At 38.5% G+C, this 12,136-nt stretch overlaps 1 protein-coding gene and 1 long non-coding RNA gene across 2 annotated transcripts; one reads left to right on the forward strand and one right to left on the reverse strand.

Annotated features, from left to right (window-relative positions):
- The first annotated feature begins 519 nt into the window (after positions 1 to 519).
- Positions 520 to 2,678, forward strand: LOC140581017 (uncharacterized). The gene is made up of 4 exons (XR_011984107.1): positions 520 to 599; positions 727 to 758; positions 1,647 to 1,741; positions 2,569 to 2,678. It is a non-coding gene; the product is annotated as an uncharacterized lncRNA (long non-coding RNA).
- Positions 1,636 to 9,029, reverse strand: LOC111841800 (GTPase IMAP family member 9-like). The gene is made up of 3 exons (XM_023807798.2): positions 8,685 to 9,029; positions 5,374 to 5,430; positions 1,636 to 5,075 (listed from the first exon to the last, which is right to left on the reverse strand). Exons 2-3 carry the CDS (start codon positions 5,378 to 5,380, stop codon positions 3,985 to 3,987), a joined length of 1,098 nt encoding a protein of 365 aa, XP_023663566.1. The 5' UTR covers positions 5,381 to 5,430; positions 8,685 to 9,029; the 3' UTR covers positions 1,636 to 3,984.
- Between the last annotated feature and the right edge of the window lie 3,107 nt (positions 9,030 to 12,136).

Raw genomic sequence — 12,136 nt, forward strand, 5'->3', positions numbered from 1 at the left:
CATATGTATATACCTGCAACAGAGGCAGTGTATGTGTGCGCTCTGTCTGTGTGCTCTGCTCCTCGTCTGACGCATTTTCAGTGACAATATATTTTCCTGCTAGGTGAGCATTATTATTTTATATATGAGGCTTTTGTGGAGTATGTTACAGAAAGCTAATTAATGCTATTGACAGGCTAATCACCTAATACCCATTATAAGTATGCTTTCAGTTCACATCCTATGTTTAAAATGTTATTTCTAACTTAAAAGTCCAATGTTTCAGTTTTATCGCATACAATTTTTTTTTTTCCATTTGCAGATGGTACTCTGTATTTTATTGCTTTGTTACATTACGCTTGGCAGTTAAGTTTTCTTAATATAATGTGTGGGGAATTTGCGGGCTTTTCATATGTATATACCTGAGACATATATAACAGAGGCAGTGTGTGTGCGCTCTGTCTGTGTGCTCTGCTCCTCGCCTGTCGCATTTTGAGTAAGAATATATTTTCCTGCTATCAAAAGAAGAGGATTGTCCTGGCCACTGACAGTGGGGTTCTTGGACCATTCCAAGGCAAAACATATACATTTCCCTCCCGCTTCTTCCCATTTCATATGAGGTAATCTGCAATTCACAGTCATATATTTTTTGTTTGCTGGCCAGCTTCCTGTGCAATTTTTTTTTTTTTGTTGAAATACAATTCAACGGAATTATATATATTTTTTCATTCTCCATTCTCCGGGCAGGTCACTAACTGCTCTTTACAAGGTCAACTGAGGTGAATGACTCATTTGTTTTCATGTCTACCAATGCTTATTTTACATATGCATAAATTCCAAATTGTAATTTAAACCTTTGCATTTGCTTGTAATTGTATCCAAGCATATTACTTTACAGGTAAAATAAGTGCTATTTAGAGTGTTATTTTATTTTATTTTGGTTTTGTTGTTACCTTTTTATAGTGAGAAAGAAGATGCATTTCAGTTCAGAATCTATTTGTTTCTTCTAATAAATCTGGAACTGGTAGTAAACTGCTATCGCGACCCTGAATTAACTTTTGTTAAGTGGTTACAAACACACTAAGAAAAAGCAGTACACCGAGGCAGATAATGTCCCAAGTGTACTCACTGGAAGAGTCAGAAGTTTTGGAATATGTCTAAATATTACTAGTATTACTTACTGGCTGACATTAATACACACAGATATTAAGTAGAACTACCTTCAGATTACAGTTGGTCCTGTGCCCTTTTGTTGTCTTGGTGTACTGCTTTTCTGCCAGTGTATTCAATACCCCTCAATTTTTGAGGAAGTAGCAAGGTAAGCACAGGTGTTACTAATGAGAGTTCCTGGAAAATTGGCTGCTGCGACATGGGTCCATAGCCCTGCTGATCGTCATCACAGAGTGCTGTCAGTAGCAAAAAGAATGACAAAATTTTGTACAACATAAACCGAATAAGCTAACCAATGGGTACTTGCTATTTAGTTTTTGTTGTACCAAATTTTCTTGATCTTTTTCCTACAGACAGGTCTCAAACAACAGGACTGTGGGTTGAAAATGACCAGAGTTTTCCCTTTAAGTATGTGTTTAGAAACTGACCTTTAGAATGTTGCCATGTCTTTTACAGTTTGTTAACACTTGAGATTTATTTGTCACATTACTTTGCAGATTACACTTCAAAGAAATTCCCAAACACAGACATCAACCTTCTGAGAGGAAGGAAACAAATTAAACAACAAGAGCAAGATTTACAAAAGGATCCTGTAAGTTTGAGTGTGTTCAACATTTCTTTCAACAGTGAACACACACACACACACAAAACACACTTTCACTTACCATGCAACATCATGTTATTTATTTTAGCAAGCAATCTTTTATCTTGAATACTGTCTCTGTTTCAGTTCCTCTCTCTTATACACAGAGTTGGACCCAGTGATTCCATCCCAGACAACTGAGAATGAGAACTGAATGCCTTGCATGTGATTTATTAAAAATATATACAGATTGAACATTCTCCTGTTTTTATGGCTTTTGGTAGCTAGATGGAAGCATGAAGTAGTATTTTTAATTACATTTGCTGTTACATTGCAAATAGCCTATTAATAGTTTGATGTATGCATTATTGCACTACAGTATTGTGAAACCAGGGCTGGTATGCATAAAACTTCTCAGAGTAAAATTTAACTCTTAAATGCGTCACAATTCTAAGAGTGACGTGATTTTGATCCTACTCCCAGACTTAAGAATAAGTGGCATGCATAAACATTCTTAAGTGTTAAGACTTGGTCTCAGCTCCTAAATTATTTAAGAGAGCTGGAGAGGACTCCTAAGCCAGTGAGGGGGACTGAGGAAGAGGAAGGAGAGCTCAAATGTACATCGCAGTAAATTAATTGGCAGTTTGGCAAATGCAAGTTTTGAATAAATTGAGAAGTGGTAATATAGTTAACATCAGTTTTTTCTATTTAAAAATTTTTTTTATGCTCTGCTGCTCCATGCAGTACAATAGAAATGCAGATATTATTGCATTTTATTGTTATTCATTTATTTTTATTTATAATTGTTTTGTTTGTTGTTTTATCCCCTAAATTAGAGTTTCAGCCCGATACCAACCCGTTTCCTCAGAAGAGGATGATTTGGATCAGGGGCAAAGGGTCAGGACACCATCAGTGCCTATATTTGAAAAACATAGCGAACGCCCATCTACTACCACGAAAAGGATTCGGGAACATCATAGCATGGAAAAGGAGAAATCCACTAGTTGTAATACAGTTTCGAGTGCCAGCACAAGCACAGGTAAGACTCCTTTTAAACATATCAGACACGTTTACAAGTTGGTTTACATACAGTTGACAAGTCTTATGACTTTTGAAGTTTGTGTAATCATTACATTGATTTTGAACGTCTAATTGATGTAAACAAATGTAATTCAAGGTTTGAGCTGACGGTCATTAATGTGCTGACAGACCAGTCTTTGGATTTAAAGGAGCTTCGAGAAAGTGTTGACCATAATACATTACTCCTAAATGATCTGTGGAGACAGAGAGAAATTATGTTTCCCTTCATCTGAGGGAGGATCCTCTCATCATTGATCTACAGTTAGATCTGCCTGTAACGTCTTCTGAGGACTGGCAGGAACTAGAGCTGATGTTAGAGGTTTTGGATTTTGCAGATAAATTGGTAAATTTTTGTAATTTCTATGAGAATTTGTACCTGTGAAGTACCCTTAACATGACCAGTCATTAGCTTTGTTTAAACTGTCACAACTGTTACACCTCTTGTGTGAGTTTCCTTTAGCATTTTGTATATGTTCAGAGTTAAGGATAAGAGGTACCGTCATTATGGCTTTTACCCATGTGCTTTTTCAGGGATCTTAGTATATATTGGTATACTTGGCAGTATGTTGTAAAATTTGATCTACTGTAGGTGCATAATTCTTAATTCAGAGCAGGAGAGTGGTCCTTCCTAACAGGGGAGAGTGGAATTGGTGAACTGAGAGATTTTTTATGTTACTGTAAGTTGTAAACTAAATGTAAACTGTTTTTTTTATCTAAATATGTATGAAGCTTTGTAATTTTTATTTAATTAACGATTTTCCTTATATTGTGATAACTAACGTTATCATTTTCTTGCCCAGCCCTAGGACTGAAAGCAGCCAGTGCTTCGGCAAATCTTTTGGAATGTCTGACCTCTCTGTAACTTTTGTTACTTCACCCTACTGTAACCAGAATCACTATAGCTACACCCACCTCCATTCTAGCTGCTGCTCCTTTCCCTAAAGCCTAGTTCATGATTCACTTTTCCACATGTGCTTACAATCCATGGACAGTTATGTGCAAGGACTCTTTCTGGCACTAACCCTGATGAGGAAATTACATTATCTTACTCTGTGCACAAAGGAAAGCATACCAGGAAAAGTGAAACATGAATTGGCCTTAATGCCCCAACTGCCCCAGATTCTGCCCCTTCTCCTCTTGCAGCCCCTGACCCTAATGCCGGAGTAACTTCCTTAGTTCTGGTAAGTTAAGTATTTGTATAACCCAGCTACTACTACCCCCAGGAATCCAGATATGAATATAAATGGTTTTGATCTTGTAGCTAAACCCAGCAGAGCCTCTAGTAATGCCCCAACATTAGCTCCTCCTAAGGATCTCTGAGTCTTGGTCCTCACTCTTTCTCTTGCTCTTCTCCTGATCTCAGACTCCTCTGCTTTCTCTCCTCTCTCATCCAGCTCTTCTTTTATCTTATTCACCTCACTTTTTATAGCTTCTGCTATTACCTGAAGTGTTTCATTTCTGTAATAACTGTCTCCATTGTCTCTCACCATGGTGTCTATGGTTGTCAGCAGCTGTTTAATCTGAAAGCTGTTGCTCCTGTACATTGATCCATGCAGGTTTCCACCAGAACTGGTAGGTCTTCCTGACCCTTGGCCTGGTTCCTGATCAGATGCTGATGATCTTTGACCCAATAGCCAGTTCTTCAGTTCCTCCACTTCCTGTACAGTCTGTAATTCCCCAGCTTTTCCCTTCTCTATCATCATTTTCTTTAGTTGTTCCAAGTGGTGCACAGGTTGTACATTTTTATCATCATTTTCTTTCCATTGCTTACAGTCAATGACATGGACTCGACCTCCACACTTATCAACAAGTTCCTTCAGATCCTTGTTCCTCTCTACAAATTCTTTAATGGTCTGGTTTCTTCCGAGATCATCACCATGTGTGAAGAGGACAACTGTGTGCTTCAGGGCTTCCTTCCCAAACCACTCCAGTATCATCTTCACAGATTGTTTCTCCTCTTTGGTGTATTTTCCCACTCTCAGCACTAAGATGATGACGTGTGGACCAGGAACACACTCAGTGAGGCAGGGTATTATGGAATACTTCAGATCTTCTTCAGGCCTCTCAGTGTGAAATATCCCTGGTATCTCGGTTACTGAAATCCTTCTGCCATTTAAGTTTCCTTCTTCTGTTTGGCAGTCTTGTGATACAACATCAGGACCACATGAAACTTCAAACTTCTCTTCCCCCAGGATGACATTTCCTGCGCTGCTCTTCCCAGATCCATTTTTTCCTAACAGCACAATTCTTACTACAGCAGGTGCTTTGGGAGGGAAACACAATGTCATTGTAGAGGTCTCAGTCTGTTTGAAGACTCATGCCAAGCCGTTTATCACTAGGCACTGTAAATATGATCATAATGAACATTTGACATTGCTGTGGAAGTTAACATTCTCTAGTCTTTTACACCTGAACACAGATATTTTCTAGTTCTGTTTAGACAATAAAAAGAATTTCTATATATCGATTGTGAACATCAGCCTATGTGCTTCAGAGAGATAAAGACAGAGCACAGAGGTCCAGGCAGCAGAGCGTAAAAGCCAGAGTGGTAACTGACTCACCAGTCATGCTTTCCTACAGATTGATGTCAGACGCTGTTTTACATTAAGTGCCTATAACTGCAAGTGAATAAAATGTGAAGGTTAGAGTGTATTTCATGCAAAATTTTACACAACTAACAGGATAATTTGTCTGGACTGATTTACACTAAGCTTCACACTGGCAAATTTGTAATAATAATTGAGATGACAGTTGTTTCTGAATTGTGTTGCAGGTAATATATATGAATAAGGATCTTTACACATTTGGAGATGGGAATCCTTATATAATGTATAATTTACAGATTAATGTAAGCAGACTGAATCATTTTAGAAATAACCCAAACAAGACCTAAATGTATATTTTAGTATTAATGTAGCATTGCTCCTCGGTTGCAGTAGAATATCTAGAACAGAGATTGCAAGCCAGGCCTTCACGTCCAACATCAGTGCCTGACCTCACAAATGCTCTTCTGGATGAATGGGCAAAAATTCCCACAGACACAGTCCATAGTCTTGTAGAAAGCCTTCACAGAATAGTGGCATCTGTTATAGTTGCAACTCCATATTGATGCCTAAGGAGTTCGAATGGGACATTATACAAGTCCTTGTAGGTGAAATTAATGGCCAGGTATCCTAATTATTTTGTCCATATAGTATATCTACTGTATGTCTCTTCGCTTGCAGGTCTGGAAGTGTGTGTCTTTCAGGTGGTGCAGGAGTTTAGTTTAACCCTTGTAATGGAGGGGTAGCGGTTCTCAAGCTGAAAACCCTCAGAGAAATACAGTATCTGTACATTATGTGACGAGATATACTAATCATGTTTTTTTTTATTATTATTTTTGGAAAGCAGGCCAGCAGTGCCATACCTTTGCCAGAAGTGGGCCACATTCGCCTGCTTTCTGGGAAGGAATTATATTATATTATATATGATATTCCCGAGGGGGATAATCCTCCCATCTCAACTTTGGGGTGGATCTGTCCCCCCTGCCCCTCCCCAAATTTATGGCTGTGCTTATAGCTAGTCCTGCCCTGACATGTACTCCTACACTTTTATCAATAATTTGCTTATATGGCCATCAGCGTCTCTATGCATCTTCTGACCTCCCAAGTCTTCTGCTCTCCTCCACACGTTTGGACCCCTGAGGTGGGCACCATTTAAGTCAAATGCTGGTTCAGTCCCATGGAAGTGTGACATTGTGGATGCAGCTTACAAACTGTAACATTGTGGGTGCTACCTTCAGTCTGCTTGCATACTTAAGTGGCTCACTGATGGACTTTGGCTTTGACCACAACCATAGTTTTACACCTTGCTTTTCTTGAAGCATACTTATTTTTCTGTAATGTCAGTATGCAGAGGAGCAGGGGCACAGGAGGGGTCTCACAGCAGGGGGAGCTTGGTAGCCAGCTGACCTTGGACCCCCAGAGGTTTCTTTCTCCCTGTTTGGGAGTATTTTCTGACTTCCTTCCTTCCTCCATGTGTAAACATACTTGGCCAAATAAACCTGATCCTGATCATCTCACGCTGCATTTCCTTCACAATGTGAACAGTCTCACTCCTGTTTTTACCTGAATAATCTCAGTTTTGTTATGCAGTCTCAACTATTCTGTATAAAGAGAAGTGACTCAGCAACTCTGCAAAGAAGATCCAGTTATTATGCAGCATAGGTGTCTAATGAAAACCTGCATTCATTTCATATTCTGTAGAGTCCATGACACAAATGTAAGAGACTTGGCCCATTATAGGATTAATACTAAATCATAATATGAATTCACAGTACAAGATAATTTAAACCACAATATACACCAGTGCTAATGTTACAACTATTTGAGAACTTTTTTATCACAAAATACTGTTGTCCTGGTTCATGTTAGAGAGTTAAGCAGTCAGAGCACGGATGCCCAGACCTTCGTCCCCCAGGGTCACCAGGGGGCACTGCTGCCTCATTTGTAGTGCTGTGCCTAGGGTTACGACCTAATCCGTGTTGGAAAGGACACTTTGAGCTAGGACAAGATTTGTCTACCATTTCAAAGAAAAGGACTTGGATTTCACTTAATTTCTTGCTGTGTGTTAATTGGCCAGTCTCCTAAACTATTTAGCCAAGCGCAAAGGCCTTTCACTTTTAAAGAAGCTTGTAAAACCTTGGGTAGCTCATCCTTGACATGTATTAGGTGGAAATCTTAACCGTGCCCCTCATTAATGCATTCCAGTTTATCTACGACAATGCTACACTCTATTTTTTTTTTTTAGATTTTTTTTTTTAATAAGTTCTAAATCGCGTTCCTCATTTTTGTGCCTTGATAAATGCGAACAGCGATCGTGAATGCAAATCACAACATAGCATCTACCAGACTGACTTGCGGCTGCTATTCATGTAAATAGTTCATCTTAAATTTTCTAAAATAAATATAATTTGTTAATATGATCGTACCCTCTACCGAACTGCAGTTCTAAGTAGCCTACTTACCTCAGCTCATGGAGGTTATAGGCTTAACTGATAACCGTGTCGTTCTGTTTGTGCCGCTGTTTACCAGAATCCTATCACCCTATAATATGTGGCTCGCTCGCCATAGTAGTGTGCCCCTCTGTAATTTCCATAGCCCTCCTACTGCCGCCGAGCGCGCGCGCATATATATATATATATATATATATATATATATATATATATATATATATATATATAAAAAACTTAACTACGGATCTATATCATAGTTTCATATTACCGAGTTGTGTCAGTACTGGTGTTGAAATCTTTCTACACATTTACACACACACACACACATATATATATATACTTAATATTTTATATGGCTACACATTATGTTTTTCACTGCGTACTTCATAAATATTTGCAATGTATACTACTGCAGCAACTCTTATTTCAGGGTTGCCATATGGCATAAAAAACTACCATTATTTAAGCCTGAAGGCAGTTACGCCTTATAAATCACTTTGGAGTAAAACGTATATTTATATCTGGTATATTTATATCTGGTATACTGTATATTCAATAAGTTATTTGCATTACAATCCGTGTCTGGGAAAATGAATTTCGCCAACAAGCGCTTTGTTTCTTTACATGGAAAAACATAACTACAGATCTATTTAATAGTTTCGTATTAGCAATTTAAGTTCCGTCAGTACTGATGTTGAAATCTTTCTACACATGCACATTCTATTCCTCAGATATGGCACGGTCGGTGAACGACTGAAACTCGATCCAAACTAAACGCGTCGTCACTGAGCATTTCTCCCAACCAGTAAAATAAAATATTGTTGTTTACTATATTTTGTAGACCTTTAAAATATACTAAAACTTCTTAGACAAACTCACCTTTTCCTAAGGACCTTCGAACGCCGTAGTTTTTTATCGATTATTATGAAAGTGAAAGTAAGAGTTAAAGGCATTTAAATACAGTGACACAAATAACGGTGCCGCTCCATAGATCATGAATATTTAACATTTCAGCGATTGTCGTGGTTAATCCTTTTAAGCCAAATCAGGAGTCAGGAGCTGGACCCTGCATTGTGTCCCATGGTAAATTACGCTGATTTGCATACACTTTTCACATCTCTTCTGTTATATATCTACTTAGTTCCGCACTGAGAGATATCTTCAGACTTTTATCCGGTTTAATGCTGTAACCACGTACACACGCTCTCGAACTGTCGCTCAGAACGCTTCACTTTTCTTTCACCTTTCCTTCCTCCCATAATACCTTTCGACCATACTGACGTGAGGCATGTTAACCCTGGACATGACATCCCCCTTTTTCTTGGCATCAAACTCCTAGTTGCAACAACAAAATAGAATGGGACCATATCAAGATCCTTTAGGCTAATCAGAGTCATAGCTTAACTTATCTCAATAACATCCTTTGTATGTTTCTCTAAACAACCAGCTTTATAACACTACATTACCACACGTATAATCATAGATTTCTTACTAAAGCATAGAGACATTTCTGTCTTCTGCTGACTGCCACCTGTGAATCAAATGTTTTCCATTTCAAAATACATGAACTGTAAGGTTTTTCCCATTTACTAGAAGTTGAACTCAATGGTTACCAACACAAACAGTGTGAACTTTTCTTTCAAAAATCACGAGCAACGTTAAAGTGTTGACCTTGTCAAGCTCATTCACCATATTCATATCACTCACAAACATAATCAGACAGTCTACTGGGTGTTCGTTTGACCCTTTGCGGCCTAATTGACTTTTCTGCCTGCCTGTGTGTGTCAGAGTCATTTTCTGACTGCGGAGTCTGCGCTAAAGTCATATGCTTTCCTCCTGATTCATTGGTTTCTGTGTCCTCAGCTCCCTCTGTTTCCCCCTTTTCATGGAGTGACTCTTGCTTCAGTCCTTGTCTTTCATATTTCTTGACAAAGGTGGTGTTTCTCGCATACTGTGCTCCAGTTGGGGATTCCACTACGACCTTGTTTCCTGTTTTGCTGATGATTTTGTGTGGTGTTGCATTGAATGTCGTTGAGATCTTGTCAGTCTTGTCTTGTCGCAAGAGTACAGTATGGGCTGATATTTGTGCCACTAGAAACTGAATATGAATTTTGTATATTTGAATCTGCAGTTATCCGTATTACAAAATTGAATCTGAATTTAATAGTTTGAATTTGAATTCCAGTAACTCGAAATAGCATTTATCCTACCTCGAAAAATTCAGTTGAAAAATTCAATTTCAATCTTGTGTGTCCTTGAGGAAAAGTAATTGACCGCAGATTCACAACGCAACTCATTTCCACGTTTACGACAGTTCTGCAGGTCGTGGTAAAGAAGAGGCGTGTGCCGGGGTGTCGCAAGCACAAATGCGGGATCATATACGTAATAAAAATTAAGCAGTACCGGCACTGCTATATCTTAATCTTTAACGTATCACCACTTCTCACAAGTTCTCAATACTCTGCTACTCAGAGACAAGCATCACGCGAGAGTGGCGGGGCACCGCGCGCCGTACAGTCAGTGCTGTTGAGGCGCTCCTGTTGTTCCCAACACCCCCGCCGCCGTTCTCACGGTCAATACAGTAGCGACACTTTTATTTCTCCACTTAGAGCACTGCTTATACAGATCACCATATTAAAAGCCAGTCCAATTGATATTTCCGGTTATTAGCACAGTACACATGGAGTGCTGTAGACATGCAGCAGACAAGACGCATAGCACCTCAAACCCGCTTTATAACTTTACATTTAGATCGATACAGGGGGTATGTGTATCGATGCATTCGTGTTGTGTTTTTTTCTCCCCCGCCAGTCAGGAGCCGCTTGTGTAGATCTTCAGATTCAGCCTTTATTGCCACAGTGAGGTTACAGCCAAGGCTGGACACCCTGCAGGAGTGTGTCCAATATTGTTTTACACTAATTTTTATACATTTTCTTATCGTGTAACAATATCTCGTCACTTAAGCATCATCATTTCTTCAACCATTCACCTTTGTTGTTTTCTCCCTTGATCAACACCCCTAGATGATGTTTGTCAATCATCTCTTTTACTATTTGGTCCCTCGGCTGAACATAATGGTGGCATGACCATGTCTAGTTGAGTTTTTTTAAACACCCAGCCGTGAAATTTTGCGAATCCCTTCCTTCAGTAGCAAACCTTGCATCGGTCTTTGTCAGTCACGTTTCTGCACTGTCTAACACGCCCCCATTCGCCATTTTGAGTGTATCGTGGATGTAAACACATTTGCTTAATATTTCATATTCAGTGTTTTTTTCTCCACAAAAATGTAAAGTTTTATGTAATCAGTTATAGCCAATTTTCATTACCAAAACACGCTAGTAATGCAGGTGTTTAAGAAAGGAAAAGAGTCACAAACACCACAAAAATGTCATTGCATGGACATAACTTTATTGGTCATATTTACATTCTCTATGCATTATGAAGTTCTAAATAATATTACATACTCACATATAGGGCTGGGTAAAAAATATCGATTCTCCGATTTTAATCGATCTTCAGTTTAACGCAACGATATCGATTCGGGAAATCCCTGAATCGATTCTCAATGCGCGTGAAATAGATTTCACTGTTGCACATTTACAGTTTTTTAATTTTTTTACAGTAATGTGCATTTTGCAGTTTGTTTACATGGTGTACAATGGATGCACATATCTATGACTTCTTGTTACAGTGTTCATTTAAAATAAAAGTTGTTTAAAATAAACAACTGTGTGCACCCTATTATTAATGTAGTGTGTAATGTGTATTTCAGTAATAAACTTAAGTAGGAGAGTTTCAGTTACCAGCATTTATATCAAAATATGGATCCCATGTCTGCAAAACTAACATTTTAAATGAAATATTGATAGCTAATCGATATCGAATCGAATCGAAATCGAATCGAATCAAAACCATAAAAATAAGAATCGAATCGAATCGCCGAATTGGTCACAATACCCAGCCCTACTCACATATAATTAATACTGATTTCCGCCTCATATCGGCGAGATGAATATTTAAAAAAATATTTAGCATAAACACTGCTGGAAAGCCACATGAGATGAAGAGGCGAGCCATAACTTAAACTAAACTAGAAGTAAAATTCATATCCCTAGCTAGTTTTGCGTTAGTCTACCATATTAACATAAACTAGAAGTGCCAGAAATCGTTCATTTAACCACATATACTACCATATAGTATACTAACCAGACGTATGGTTAATGTTTATGTTATCGCTCGTGTATATAAAGCTTATTCTCATATGTATCATAAGGTAATGACAAACCTGCAAATCCAACATTTGTTCTTCAGACATCCCGGCACGCCTCCAC

The sequence above is a fragment of the Paramormyrops kingsleyae genome, chromosome 19 (assembly GCF_048594095.1).
Source record: "Paramormyrops kingsleyae isolate MSU_618 chromosome 19, PKINGS_0.4, whole genome shotgun sequence".
NCBI lineage: Eukaryota > Metazoa > Chordata > Actinopteri > Osteoglossiformes > Mormyridae > Paramormyrops > Paramormyrops kingsleyae.